General features: G+C 32.7%; 1 protein-coding gene across 1 annotated transcript; it reads right to left on the minus strand.

Annotated features, from left to right (window-relative positions):
• Positions 1 to 5,508: 5,508 nt before the first annotated feature.
• LOC122282790 (cytochrome P450 78A5) lies at positions 5,509 to 8,369 on the minus strand. Its single transcript, XM_043094820.1, has 2 exons — positions 7,165 to 8,369; positions 5,509 to 6,504 (listed from the first exon to the last, which is right to left on the minus strand). Exons 1-2 carry the CDS (start codon positions 8,149 to 8,151, stop codon positions 5,887 to 5,889), a joined length of 1,605 nt encoding a protein of 534 aa, XP_042950754.1. The 5' UTR covers positions 8,152 to 8,369; the 3' UTR covers positions 5,509 to 5,886.
• Positions 8,370 to 15,548: the final 7,179 nt, after the last annotated feature.

Consider the following 15,548-nt stretch of genomic DNA (forward strand, 5'->3'; position numbering starts at 1 on the left):
TACTTTTGTGCCCTACAACAGATCATCGATGCAGATCTAGGGTGGTTTTGCTCCTACCTGGAATCGTCAAGATCACAAGTTGATTCACTGTTCCATCCATCAACCTCACAGATATAATAACAATTAATACCATCTTTTGGATGAATATTAATTATGAGCATATATGTTCATCGATTAAGAATAAAAACTCACTACAAGGATTGTGAATAATTTTTTTATTACAATAAATTGATTATAAAAATTCATTTTTCTTGTAGTGACTGTTTAATTGTTGTCGGTTATTCTAATTTTTATTAAAATAAATCTATTTTCATTACAAATAACTATTTTCATTGCAAATAACTCGTATTGTGATAAACTTTGAGGGGTAGTTCAATTGGTCAGACTTTGAGTTTGCTCCCCAATGATTACTAGTTCGAGTCCCCTCAGAGCCACTGAAGGTTTACCTGGCCGTTAACTTCATGATCCCGTAGAATAAGTCGAGGTGCACGTAATTGACCCAGATAGGATATAAAAGAAAAACAAAAAACAAACTCGTATTGTGATATGTCGTGTGGCAGCTAGCCCAACTCGTCAAATGTCTAGTAGCCTAACTTCTTATATATATATATATATGTTCAAGCTAGCTTTAATATAAATTAAGACAAACTAATGTTGGAGAAGCATCCTACAATATCTTCAAGAATATTATGATGATGGGAAGGCCGGCAAGCCCCTCATTGATTATTTAATAAATTACTTTCTGACTAGCTAGCTACTTTAATACGCATGCAATATAAAGGGGAGCTGCATGTGTGCTTTACAAATCTTATTATTATAATTAAAATTCTATTCAAAAGGCCTTAATGGGTATAATTGGACGTTGATGACAATCGATATTCTAGCTCCTTAATTCGAACCTTAGGCTAGCTCACTAGGCGTACTGTTTTCAATTATTATCGACTATTGAGCATTATATATATTAACGGGTTGTGATTATTTCTTGTAACTTGCCCTAGCTGCCATGCATGCATTGATCCATCTCATGTGGCCGATCAATAGGCACCTAGTTATATGCGACGGCCTAAATTTCAATCTGGAGTATACGTACGACGTTTATACTTTATACTTATAAAGAATATGAACAGTACCTAGCCGGTGTGCAATTTATAATGTGATATTCTTATAAACAACATTCTTCTGGCTTAAATGTTTCCTTTTTTTCAGGTTGCATGCAATGGCTAGCTATGTACATTTTCCAAGGATCTTTGAATGATCTACCAATTATATATAAAGCCAGACATGCTGATCACTTTGTTGATGTTGTAAAGGACGTGTTCCACCATCGAATGTAATCATTAGGCTGCAAATCAAAAGTTAATGGCGCTGGACGCTTGTAACTACTCTGATGCTTAAGTTAATAAAAAATAATATATAATAACTCAAGTCATGTAATATCAAAATAAAGTGTCTCTAAAATTACCTAATACCCATATATATAGGTGTAGGGACTGCATATAGGATCATTGCTGAGACTCGATTAACTTCATGGCTAAATAGACATGAAGTTTATCTCTAACAAATAGGGATTATTTGTTTTCCATATTATTACTTATCCATATGGCTAATTAGGAGAGTATCAGGCCTTTTTGGGCTTTTAGCTCGTGATTTGGGATATGCCCATTATCAGCACTTGTGTTCGGAGTCAGCTTGATATTAGACCCTCCAAATGTGATCCATCACATTATAAGAAAACTATTTCTTGTGGCCAGTTATATATTTTCTAATAAAATGAGTTTATTTTCGTTATAAATAACCATTCTCATAGTAAATACCTCATTATAAATATTCATTTTCGTGTAACGTGATCAGGAAAACAAGAATAAGAAAAAGAAGATGAACCTAGCAAGGCATGCCAAAAAGCTCAAAACAATAATATACTCCCAATTAATAGATGATACGGTACATGTCTTTTTTACAAGCAAGCATATATAAAGCCGGATTTGGACGTATACAGTGAAATCTCAATCTTGGGGGGGATCTGTCAGTACTGCATAATTAAAGAGGTAGATCATGAGGTATATATAAAGTCATGAAATCCAACATTTTGCGACCAAAAGAATAACCAATATTCTTTCAGCAATATATAGCTGTGTACCATATAAGCTGACGACGAACGAATTTATTTCCTTTGCAACTAATGTTGATCACGTACAATATTGTTACTAGTCGATCCAGAACAACGAACATCATTATAAAGAATCCATTTTTTAAACTTTTTTTTCCCATCCAATGTGATGAGGTCTCCATCCTTTGGTATATATTCATGAGATATCAAAATTTACCATGCTCATGATCACTAATTTATAACGAGTAATACTAGATACAGTCATGAAGTGTGCAAGTATCGCACAAGTGGTGAAGGCCTTGATCTTGAGATATCACTTCCTTTAAGGTCTATGGATCAAACCTTAAGGTGCAAACAATCATTTAGGAACACATTTATTAATGAAAAGCCAGCAATTTAACTAGTTCCGTGTAAGGAAACTTCTAAAAGTGTGGTAGACGGGATTGAGGTTTACTCTACAGGAGTGAGTCTGAAGGGTCTTGTCTTAGAGAGGTTCCCTGATACCAAAAAACAAAAGAGTTATTTTTTTTTATATGGATTTCATATTTACTCACTTTTATAAAATAATTATGAGACACTTGTGCACTTTACAACTATAAATATTATTTTTCATTTATATTAAGTAACATGATGAGATAGCTAGATTTTATCACCTTAATCATCATCATAGTCTCGATTCCATTGGATACTTATTGATCAGTATTATACGTAATAATTAATATTGTCTATATAATCCATATAATATCTTGTGAAGATATGCAAATTGTCCGATTGACATCATGATTTTCTATGATCTGTAAGAGATATATGCATGCAGCCAACGTACCACCTACCATTGATTCTTGATGCACTAGCTAGCTAGCTAGCTGCGCGCATTAATTTAATTTTTTTTTTCAATTAATTGGAGTAATAATTAGATGAATTGGGAGAGAGAAAAGGAATATATTTAGGTAGAGATCGATGATCATCATGGGTACTGACCGAGAATAAGTTAGTATGGATATTCAAATCCAACATGCAGCATTAAAGGTGATAAAAAGGAGCAAAGCTTTTCAGAAGCAATACTGCTCGATCGATCCTCAAATAAAAATATATTCTTGGATGGATTTGGATCCACCATGCACAAAAAAGAGTAGTAGTGAGCCATATAATTGTCTTGCTTATAAGGTTCTTATTCCTCAATCATTTAAAGACTGTCCATGTCAAGATCATGACTATGATCAAATCAAAAGGGCCGCCGGGGAAAGAGATTTTATTTTTATTTTATAGTCACTTATTTTAATTAATTAGCTTAGGAATCTTACTTTATTTTACCAATTTATTTACTTTTGTTACTTTTCTTTCTTTGATTGTTAAGGAATTGAACTTTCTTTCTCCTCAAAAAATATATCAAAAGTTCTATATACAGTTAATTTTACGTATTTTTTGCGTACTCCACTAATACTAGTTGATTGGTTGCATTATTTTTTATTAATATAAAATAACTGTTTTGACTGATTACATAAGTGAAATGTATAAAGAATATGCAAAAATGACTATATAATAGAATTTATAATAATTAATGTGTTGTATATGCAGGGGATAAAGCTGACACAGTAAGCATGAAAGAATAAAGATCATAGAAAGGAAAAGAGGGGAATTAAGGAGATATATATAGATTTCATGACCATAATGACAACCAATGAATAGATCATGAGTTTGAGAAATGCTCATTTGATTATATTAATAAGGAAAAGTGAGACCTTAGGAAGGATTGATACCCAACCCCTAGCTAGCTAGTTGGTTAATAAATTAGCAGAGTATGGCTGGTGGGTTTGATTTCTAGCTATTCAGAACAGTTTCTTGGACCACCGTACGTACGTACGTGCATACATGCTTCCAATCAACTCCACCGTGTATTAATCTATAAAAATAAACAAGTAATGAATTAAGTGAATAAATTTGAATAAACAAGTAATGAATTAAGTTAATAATACAGTACAAGTCTCATGTATTTTCTTTAAAAGAAAGTGAATAAATTAATTTGACACCCACATAAAAAATTTCACATTTTATTAATGGATTTTACTTTTTTTTTAAATGAGTATGCAAGATTTGTACATCATAGATCAATCTGTGTATCTAACATTAATTAATAACTCTTTATTATTACCAATCCAAATAGATTAGAACATGGCAATATTGATCGATCATCATCCCCATAACATATACTTTAATTTCTTAATTTGATCTTAATATTGATCGATAACTAAGGGCTGCTAGTTAATTAATTTTCCTTTCTGCTGCCATAATTTTCTAATTTAATTTACCCATGCCATAGTTTTCATTTTCGCATGTTCACATGTATATCTCTGACAAAAACTCTATGTGTAATTACTTTTGGTCACATTTTTTTCACAAAAAGTGCATGAGGTTTATTATTAAAAAAATAATTTTTTCATGTTAGTTCTAGATTTACTCACTCTTTTCAAAGGGAGTACGTGAGACTTGTACATCCTACTAAGACTGCAAATATTATTTCTCATATTATATAATATTATTACTCAAAGCGATTAATATTCAGGTAGTTATTTCTTTTTTTATAAAAAAAGTCCCTGTGCATTAATTATACACACATAATATATATTCCATTTAGAACAATGTTGGTATAAAATTATTTATATATTTGAAAAGAATAAACTTATTGTTTTAGATATATATAAGAAATGTTTTAATTAAAAAAAGATTTGGTAAAAGTAAATACATAATGAAGTAGTTTAATGTAACATGTTAAATTAAATTATAAAATAATTCAAACGTATCACATAAAATTATGTTAACTTATATATTTATTTTTATTATTTTTATAAGATAATCTGTTTGTATTCACTCGATCCCAAGGTTGTGAACAAAAATGAACGGCGCTTCTTCAAGTAAATAATATATATATATATATATATACACACACACACATGAAGCAGCACTGATTCAACCACTTCGATTGACATATTTGATCATTTGCTAAAAATGACAAAACAACCTCCTCGATTCGTACGTGATTGCTCATTTGAAATGCATGGGTCGTCGTACCCTCATCACAACATTTAATTTGAATATTCCGACTAAAACTTTAAAAAGACTTGTATATATATTTATATACATATATATATATATATATATATATATATATATATTACACGTACATGCATGCACTGCTCATTGTTGCCTAGCTACTTATATATAATATATAGAGTTTTGCTACATATAAATAAATACGCATATTAATCTGTGTATTGATACTGATTTCTTCATACTTAAAATTTAAATTAATATTATTTTTTCATATATATTTGACAGCATCCAATACATGTACGTCTAAAATTAAGCCTAACGATCGAGCAAAATGTAAATATACAAACTTATAATATTTAAGGCAATAATATTAATATTGATTCATTACAAAATGTGTACAAGCTGTAGGGCATGAAAGGATCCATGCCTACCTACATATCATCATCATTTAGAATCAAACACCCAGCGTTTCATCAGTAGTACCAAATTACCAAACCCTTATTTCATGCAAATACTTTTTTTTTTTTTTTTTCTTTTCTTGAACATAACCAAAACCCAGAAACCCTAACCCTAAAACAAAAACCTAAATTAATATGAAGCAAAGATACGTAAACAAACTTGCTTTTTCCTTAGTTTCCCGCGCCCTAGATAGATATTTTGGGAAATCATGGAAATGACATCACGCTCATTAATTAACAACAACTTAAGCTAGCCCACGATCATTAATTTCAAGCAACCCTAGCCCTAGGGATTGCCCCGCAGACCAAGGAGTGCTTCATCTCCAATGAAAGCTTTAGACACTCCGACAAGTCAACACCACGTGATGAATCATCATCAGAAGGCACCCATTTGAAACTCTGGAGCAATTGCGCAAGCCAGAGCTCAACAGTGGCCATTCCCATGGCCTTTCCAGGACAGACCCTTCTTCCAGACCCAAATGGAGCTAACCTAAGATCTGACCCCAGAATGGCTACATCTTCCTGCATGAAACGCTCTGGCTTGAATTTGTTGGGTTCGGACCAGACATTCTCGTCATGAGTTATCGCCCACATGTTCACCATGGCAACCGTGCCGGCAGGGATGAAGTGCTGGCCTACGTTGGTGTCGTGGATGGCAAGCCTTGCCCAGGAGAGGAGGGGACCTGGTGGGTGCATTCTCAAGGTTTCTTTTACGATTCCATGGAGGTATGGGAGGTTGGGGAGGTCTGAATCTGACACTGATCTCATGCCAACCATGTTGTCGATCTCGGTTTGGGCTTTGGCTTGGATATCTGGGTGTAAGACCATTCTCGCAAGAATCCACTCTAGGAGGATTGCCACTGTGTCAGTCCCTCTGAAGATCATTTCCTGAGATTAATATAGAAAAATCTTTAAGACAATGTTTGGAATTTCAGTTATATAGATGAGGAAAAAAAAGTGACTAAATAGACGGAAAAGAAAGCTCGAGAAATCTTTACTGTAAAGCATCAGAAGCAAGACAAGAATAGGGAATATGAGGTACAATATTGTTGTCAAGAAAAGAGAAGAAAAAAGAAAAGTATTCGGATTCTCAATATCATTGGATACCTAGAGAGAGAGAGAGAGAGAGAGAGAGACCCTATCCTTATAATTCAAGCATATGATTTTCATGAAAGTAACAAGACAGAAAAGATGAAAAACCAAAGCAAAAAGAACCAAGTAGATGCACCAAAACAATCAAAGCTACCAAACGAAAATATTCCCAAATAAAGATGAGATGTGTTTTGACAAGTAAATAAATAAAGATGAGCTAGAGTACAAGGGGAAAGAACAGAAAAACTTACCAGGCAGTGTTTGCATGGAAAAGAAAATATATAACAGAAAATATAAGCATGTGTATATATGCAATCCAATTAATGACACGAGTGTATCCAGAAAATTTTTCTCAGTCGAAACACTAAATGAGTTAGCATTAATAATTAATTGGTATTACAATGACTTTACCGTACAAGTTTAAAGAGAGATTGAAAGGAAATGAAAGATATATACCCATAAAACAGCAATCATGTCAGAGTCACTGAGCCTATTCTCTTTCTCCAGAGCAAGCAGCACATCAACAAAATCAGCAGAGCTCTCATCATGATCCCCAGACATTATTCCTTTCTTCTCAACCCTCGTCCTGTGCTCCTCTATAATCCTCCCAACAAAAACATTCACCTTTGCCACTAAATTCCTGCACCTTTTCCTCACCCCTTGCAAATCCAACCAACCCAATAGAGGAAAATGGTCACTCCAATTAAAAATCCCTAGTAACTCATACCCTTCCCTGACCAAACCCCTGAGCTCACGCCCATCATTCCCACACCCCTCACCAAACTCATAACTCCTTCCAAACACACTCATCATGACGTTATTCAAGGACCCAAAATGCAAAACTTTCCTCATCTCAACTTCACCATTCCTCTCCATCGAAGCCCTTATCTCATTAACCATTTTGAGCCCGATCCTTGTGCGAAACTCCCCGAAATAAGCGATTCTCTTTGGACTGAACAAATGGGTCGCTGAGATTCTCCTCAGATTCCTCCAGTACTCTCCGAAGGGAGCAAAACCCATTGCCCTGTGAAAGAGAAGTTCGTAAGCCGACTCCTTAACGGGCCGGTCAGCAAAAGCCGAGCTGTTCAAAATCTCTTTAGCCGTGTCTGGATGGCTTGAGATAATGAACCGAGTGAACCCTACTGAAAATGCCATCAATGGCTTGGCCTTGAAAGCCTCAGCAAACTTACTGAGAACTCTATGTGTCAAGGACCCTGTGAAAGAGAAAACCAGCCCAAGAAAAGGGAGACCAGAAGGGCCAGGAATGGCGGTTCGAGTTTGGACACCGACACGAGTTTTAGACACAGCCCAAGAAAGACCACCGGGTGAGAGCCAAGCAAAGACGGCGACAAAGACAAAGACACATAGGAAAAGCTCGATGCTGAGGGCTGGTGAAGAACCAAGTAGAGGAAGGAAGAGATAGGAGTACTGGTCAGATGACATGTTTGGTTGGTTGGTTGTTGTTATTGTTTTTTTTTTTTTTTTGGCGGGGGGGGGGAAGAGGAGGCTTTGGTTGCTTAGAATACGGTGAGAAAGGAAGACAGAAAATACTTTCAAAACGAAAGCAAAGTAACAGAACTTTGAGCGGGGAGGAAGAAAGGAATTGATGATCACTGAATTGCAAAGCTGGAGAGAGAGAGCGCCTAGAAATCGTGAAATATCAAGTGCGTGAGAGAGAGATTATATAGAGAGAGTTTGATTGGGAATGGGTGGTCCAAAGAAAAAACAGAAAAGAAAACAGGAACAAAGAATTAAGAATTAACCGAGGTTAATCACAGTACTTGTAATTTCTTAGCAAGGAAGAATCAACTTTGTTCATTGGGCGGTCGCTTTCTACGGAGACCAGTTCGATTCTACCCTACACACACACATATATAATTGATAATATTCCAACTTGCATGCCACTTATATATATATATGTATGTACGTACGTACGTGTATATATATATATATAGAGAGAGAGAGAGAGAGAGAGAGAGAGAGAGAGAGAGAGGATTTTGGATACCACTAAGAGTAGCCGTAGGGTGGCATTTCACATTAGCCTTCGTTTTCAGGTTTTGTAACGCATGGGGTTCGATCCGTGGATCAGTTGAATAGATCGTACGTACCGGTGATCACGTGGATCTTACATTAAATTAAAAAAAATAAAAATAAAACAACAACAACAACAAATGTATGGCTAATTTTATCCTCCGGCCTAAACTTTAGTTAGATATTAAAAAAAGCTTTTACGTTGAACTAGCCAAAAATTTATACCTTTAACACTTGAGTTATAATAAATTAAGAGAGTTCTCTATTATTAGAGAGTTATTATTCAATCTCTATTTAATTATTTTATTTTTTTATCAACCTTTACCTCTCTCTTTATCATATTGAAATAAATTACTACATTGAAATAAATTATATAAGTATTACATTGAAATAAATTATTACATTTTATAATTATTTGACATTTAAGATGGTTAGTCCAGTGCTGAGTTATTTAGCTAAAAGTTGATGTTATGGCCAAAATGTGAGATTCTAGCTAAATTTTAGACTTGGCAATAATTAGGCCATTACCAATACTCTTAGTTCTTTGCGGCATATATAGATTTCGATTAAATCCATGGAATTCTAATTTGGAGTATTTTTAGTGAATTAGGCATAGTTAAAATTTAGCAAAAGTTTGGCTAACTTCATTAAAATGCATCTACATCAATCTCAACATATATACAGTAATTTTAACTCTAATGTTTTTGACAGTCCAAATATAGCAAGCCAAAATTGCTGGCTAAATCATTTTTTTCATAATAATAGATTCTTTCCATTCAAACCATTATTTGTGCGACACACAGCTCCTCAGCCTTTTTACAACGAATTGAACACAGCTCCTCAACACATCTCCACAAACACAACTTTGCCAAAAACAAAGCAACACATCTCATTGAACTCTCCATCTGCCACCATCGGCCTTCACGAACACTGTCACCCCTGAACACCTTCTGGTAAGCCCTCTTCGTCGACGTTTGTGGATTTTGAAAATCAAAAAATCATTCTCGTTTTTTTCTTTTGTTTTCGTTCTTTTTTTTTTTTCAAAACTGTATTTCGATTTGCTTGTTGATTCCAACTGGTTGTGACGGATTGAGAAGTGATTTCTATTTTTCTTTTAGGTTGTTTATTTTTCCAGCTCCTTAACACATACTGATAAAAAAAATTTGGGTCCGTGTATATGTTTATGATCTTGGAAAGAAAGCATTTGAGAAAAAAAATCTAGGCCAAAGTCTCCCCAAGCTGGCATGTTTTGCTTTGCAGTAAGTATTTTAAGCTGTTACTATTATTTTGTTTTAATTAAATTTCAAAGATATTTTTAGACGCATGCACCTACTACATGAGCTTTAGCGTATGAGATAAAGAAAGTTTCTAAAGGTGAGGTTAGGAAGTTTTACTTTTAAGATTAATGGTGCATATGTTTCTGAGGAAATAGTCTGTTTATATTTTTTGGAGTTTAATTTGAGTAAACTAGGAATTAATTTAGAGGATTTTTGAAGTTATGACATATATTTATGTATGGTGTATGGTATTTTATGATGATTGGAGGTACTCTTATGTTCTATAGGTATGAAGATTCTATCACCAAGTACGAATTATAAGATTTAGAACCCAAACTTCGGAGAATCTTAGATTTATTGAGGTTATTATTTTAAGTACCTGGAGAATTTTATTATTATTATTTCATGTGGAGAGTTATATTTGTGTGGAGATCGTTAGTTACTATTGTATGTTCAGTTAAGATAATTGTTGGGTGAATTTATTATTAGGCTTCGAAATCAATCCCATTGTAAATGCTGATATTTTTTAGGCCTAAATTGAATTTGGAGTGTATGATGGTTGACACGTCACGTGCTAACGTGTATGCCTAAAGGATTAGTAAAGCATCAAACCAAAATATGGGATGTGCTACAAGAAAAATGTTTAATTATAGCCAGCTATTTCTTGAGAAAATGATTATTTCTTGCCAAAATGAATTTTTTTCCATCACAAATAGTCATTGTCGTTGCAAATACTTGTTTCCTTGCAGTGACATACGATTGCAAATTTTGAAAATTAGGTTTGATTAAAGGATCGAGGATTTAAAAGATTGACATGAAAAACATGTGGCGGATAAGTATATAATTTATTTGAGGTTTAGCGAATTCCAATGGTGGAATTTTTATAAGGAGGGGAGTTTGTGATGCCAGATTAGAATAGAAGATTATTCTGACGGCTAGCTTACAACAGAAGCTAGAGATTGAGATTGAGAAAAATCACAAATAGAGAGAAACTCTGAGATAAACTTTGAGATTAAGTTTTTAAGATAACATAAATAAAAGATCCATTTGAAACCTATAAGTCCGGATTAAATAGCTAACCAAAAATGGAAAAATTGTAATTAAGGCCAAACAATAGAAAATGCAATAAGATAACTATGGTTAAAATCTAAGCTAAGAATCCGGAATGAAATCGTTACTAAAGAGAAACATGACCATAAACGTAATTTTGAACGAAGTGGGTTGAGTGGTCGACCGAAGTAAATTCGTTCAAACGTATTGCAGCAAAGAAATTTTTGAATGTTACAATTTATGTTTGACCATATATCTATGTTTGAAGCATAATATTGATTGTTCAATCAAATTAATACATGTTTAAACGTGTTAATAAGGAATGACGATCGAATGCTCAATTTAGTTTTCAAACATTGATGTAATGTTCGATTTTGTCAACTCCAAGTTTGAACCTTTTTTTGTGTTTGAATGGGGGTTCATTAGGTCCAATCATTGTTTGAACACTGATTATGAATTGTGTTCGAATGTCCTCTGCACCCGTTTGAAGGGTTAAACTGATGTATTGTTCGAATGGTTGTTGGGTGTTCAAACAATACATTATTTTTTTAATACAATAATGAAAAATGAAATACACATAGATAGCATCTTAAAAAATACATTACAATTTGTTCAATAAATATAAAAGTAGCCTTATAAGTTCAACTTAAATAAATAAAACAGTAGTGTTCATCATATAGAAACAGGTTAATCACATCTTCTTGTCTACTTGTTGCACCACTTAAGCCACTTGAGCTTTAACTCATGCTATATTGTCTCTGAATCCTCGATCTCAAACCTCACTTCCTTTAACGTTCTAGAAGTGTTAGAGGCATTGTTGGATAAGCCAGAAGGCTTGATGCAATTACCCAAATCCATTAAATATCCTAAACATGGATCTAAAACTTTTGTAAAAATGTCAACATCATTTGTTGATGAATTTTGATCCGATGCAGATTTAACATGCAAGACAACCATTTTTCCTCATATATAAGAGAAATAATTAATATTGTAACAAATATACAAATATGTTTACTTAAAATAGATAATAATACTTATATAATTTTTACGGGCGTAGGGATAAGTGTACTCTCTATTATGATTACTATGTGATGCAACATATATAATTTTGTTAGTTCGTAATTGGTATATGACTCTTACTAGAAGACACATATTTTATAGATATAAAGTCATTAGAATACGACAAACAACAAACTTGAGCAATCCATTATATAAAATAACATTACTAGTTTTTTAGAGAGGCGATAGAAAGATCTTAAACCTATATAATGATGAATCTTCAAGTTCGATTTATTTGCTTTGTGTATAGAATTTGACTCCTGCATAGAAGTTGTAGATACTAGAAAGAGAAAATTATAAAATATAACACATAAAATAAGTCACTTACCTTATATATAGGATCTTCAAACATGTTGCAAAAATTTTTTCAGTCCAAAGGTCAAACGTTTGGGGTAAGTTCCTTTGGCCTGTTTCGGGTCGGGAACGTTTTCTTTCGCTGTTGCTTGCCATTAGTATACTGTTGATCCATAAAATAATTATATAATCTAATTAAAGCGAATAAGTTTGATGTTGTATGTCGAGTGTTTGGCAACTACTTATTCGAATGGATTCCAATCCATTTGAATAAGAGCTGGCAAAGCGTTCAAATGACCTTCAATTCCATTCAAATAACCTTAAATTTCATTCTAATGATCATTCGAATGTTATTAAATGCCACTCGAATTACCTTATAAAACTCTATTCGAATGACCTTAAATTCCATTCGAATAGCCTTAAATTTCATTTGAATGACATTAAATTCCATTCGAAAAAAACTAAGCCAATCAGACTTGACTGAGTTGATTTAGTCCCAAATTTAAAAATCAAGAATTCACCATAATCCTTGGTTTTAATCGGTAGAAATGATTTAGGAGTGAAACGCCATCATTTCTATTGATTACTTTTGTGTCATTTGGCCCCAAAACAACAAAATGGGGTCAGATTGATTCAAAGTCTGACCCCCTCAAAATCAATGTTTATTTTTAAAAAATAACAAACCAACGGACAAGATGAGAACCCATACCTATTGTTCATAGAGATTTGAGGACTTGGTCGGAGTTGGTGACAGTGTTGTGGTTACAAACGGCGGAGGAGACGATCCGACAGTTTGAATGAGAGAGCACGAAATGAACGGAGAAGAAATTGTATTGCGACTTATATAACGTCATTTCGTTTGAATAGAAAGGGTATAAGTTCGAACGATAAGGGTGTTCGTTTGAACTAAATATATAATAATGAGAAAAATATATATAAGTATAACATGTAAAAAAATACTTTTTATATTACTGATACTAGTATATAATACTAATATTAGTAATAATAAAAAGTTTTTGGACTAGTATATATAATATAGTATATATAATATATATTAGATAACTATATATAGTATATAGTATAGAGTATTATATATATCCTATATATATTATAAGTAACTAGTATATATATATTATGCATTAGATGAGTATAAAATAGTATATAGTAAAACATTGCATTAAATATAAGTATAAAATACATATATTTAATATACTTATATTGTATATTAGTAATAGACTAAGTACTTAGAATATATTATAAAGTATTATAATACTATTAGCTTTCATATATTTATGCTATTTGTACTATAATATCACTTAGTATTATATTATTAGTAATACCTAGTATTATACTTATAGTGATACTAATAAGTATAACACTATTAGTGATACTAAATAAAATATTATTATACTATTATTAATACTTAATATTATAGATTTATAAGAAACTTAGTATTATACTATTAGTGACACTTAGTATTATATAGTGTATATAATTTTAATATATACTAATAATAATATTGGGTGTATTATGTATACTTATATATTGCTATAATTATCGGTTCGAACTAACTTCAAAATAATTTGAATGGAGATAAAGACTTTTCGAATGAATTTTTTTTGTTTGGAGGGAAAGTTGAGCTAAATTATCAGTATATGCCGGAGAATATTTTATTTTTTTTGTTCGAACTCTAATATTATCTGTTCAAACGGAAAAATTTTGTGGGAAAAATTTGCAGTTTTTTTATGTTTACGTTCAAACTTCTAAAAAATTCGTTCGAACAAAAATTCACATATTATTAACTTAGTCCTTTCATTTCATTTTCATTCGGATTGAAATGTGAGAGAGAGAGAGAGAGAGAGAGAGAGAGCATGGCAGGCGGCTTTGAGAGAGTGTTGTGGAGAGAGAGAGCATGAAAGAAGTGAGAGAGAAGATATTCTTGAGAGATAAAAAAGGTGCACCAAGAGGCAATATGTTTTTATTTGTTATTTTTCATTCCGATTTTCATTTATACTTATCTTGATATTTGTTGCATTTATTCTTGAGATAGAATAGAGGTTTAATGTGTTTTATGCATATATAGATATTGTGGATTGATATTTTTATTGGATTACAAAAATTAGAGGTAAGCTTTTATAGTTTTCTAAGTTATTTAATAATCATATATATATATATAAATTTTATAGAAACAATCAATTTCATTGAAGATAAACAATTACAGACATTTATCAAACCATAAGGTTTGAGGAAGAAATTCTGGAATACTATTCCACCACATTTCAATATTCTCCACTCTCTAAGCATTTCTAGCAAGTTTATGAGCTGCCATATTTCCCTCTCTATACATATAAGTAAAAGAAACATTTGTAAAGCAACTAAACAGTCTTTGCACTTCAGAAAACAGCTTACCAAGTATAGAATTAATCATGTTATTTTGTTATAAAGCTTAGACTAATAGTAAACAGTTGCTCTCAATTCAATATGTGAAATTCCCATAGTGGAACACAATTGCATCCCTCTGAAAACAGCAAGCAATTCCACTACTTTTGGTTCTAGCTGAATCACGTAGTATAACCCCAATCCCAACCTTATGAAGATCTGAAAACATAGCTCCATTAGTGTTGAGCTTAAAAACCCCGATAGGAGGAGGCTTCAAACTAAAGTGATGTCGAACCTAATTCTAGGATTTAATAGAAACAGATTTATAGCTCTACAGTAGTCCCAAAGAATGAGAGATTATATGATGGGGACTTAAACAAATATTATCAAACTCCAATTTGTTTCGCCTAAACCAGAAACCCCAAACAAGACAAAAAGATACAGCCAATTGATTAAGATCCTTTTCATCAACAACAGTCATCGCCAACTCTGCAAAACTAGTAGGTGAAAGGTTTGCCAAAGAAGGGAAGTACTGAAGCCATGAGTCTCGTAGCTGGCCACAACCAAATAATGCATGCAATAGATCCTCAACAAAATGCACACAAAATCGACATGTAGATACTGGGATAACCTATTTTTGCACCAATTTATCCTTTGAGGGTAGACTATCTTTACATGCCCTCCATGCAAACACTTTTATTCAGGTATAATAATTTAGTTTTCAATGTATTATATTGAAATATGCTATCA

This window comes from Carya illinoinensis, chromosome 11 (genome assembly GCF_018687715.1).
Source record: "Carya illinoinensis cultivar Pawnee chromosome 11, C.illinoinensisPawnee_v1, whole genome shotgun sequence".
NCBI classification, from domain to species: Eukaryota; Viridiplantae; Streptophyta; class Magnoliopsida; order Fagales; family Juglandaceae; genus Carya; species Carya illinoinensis.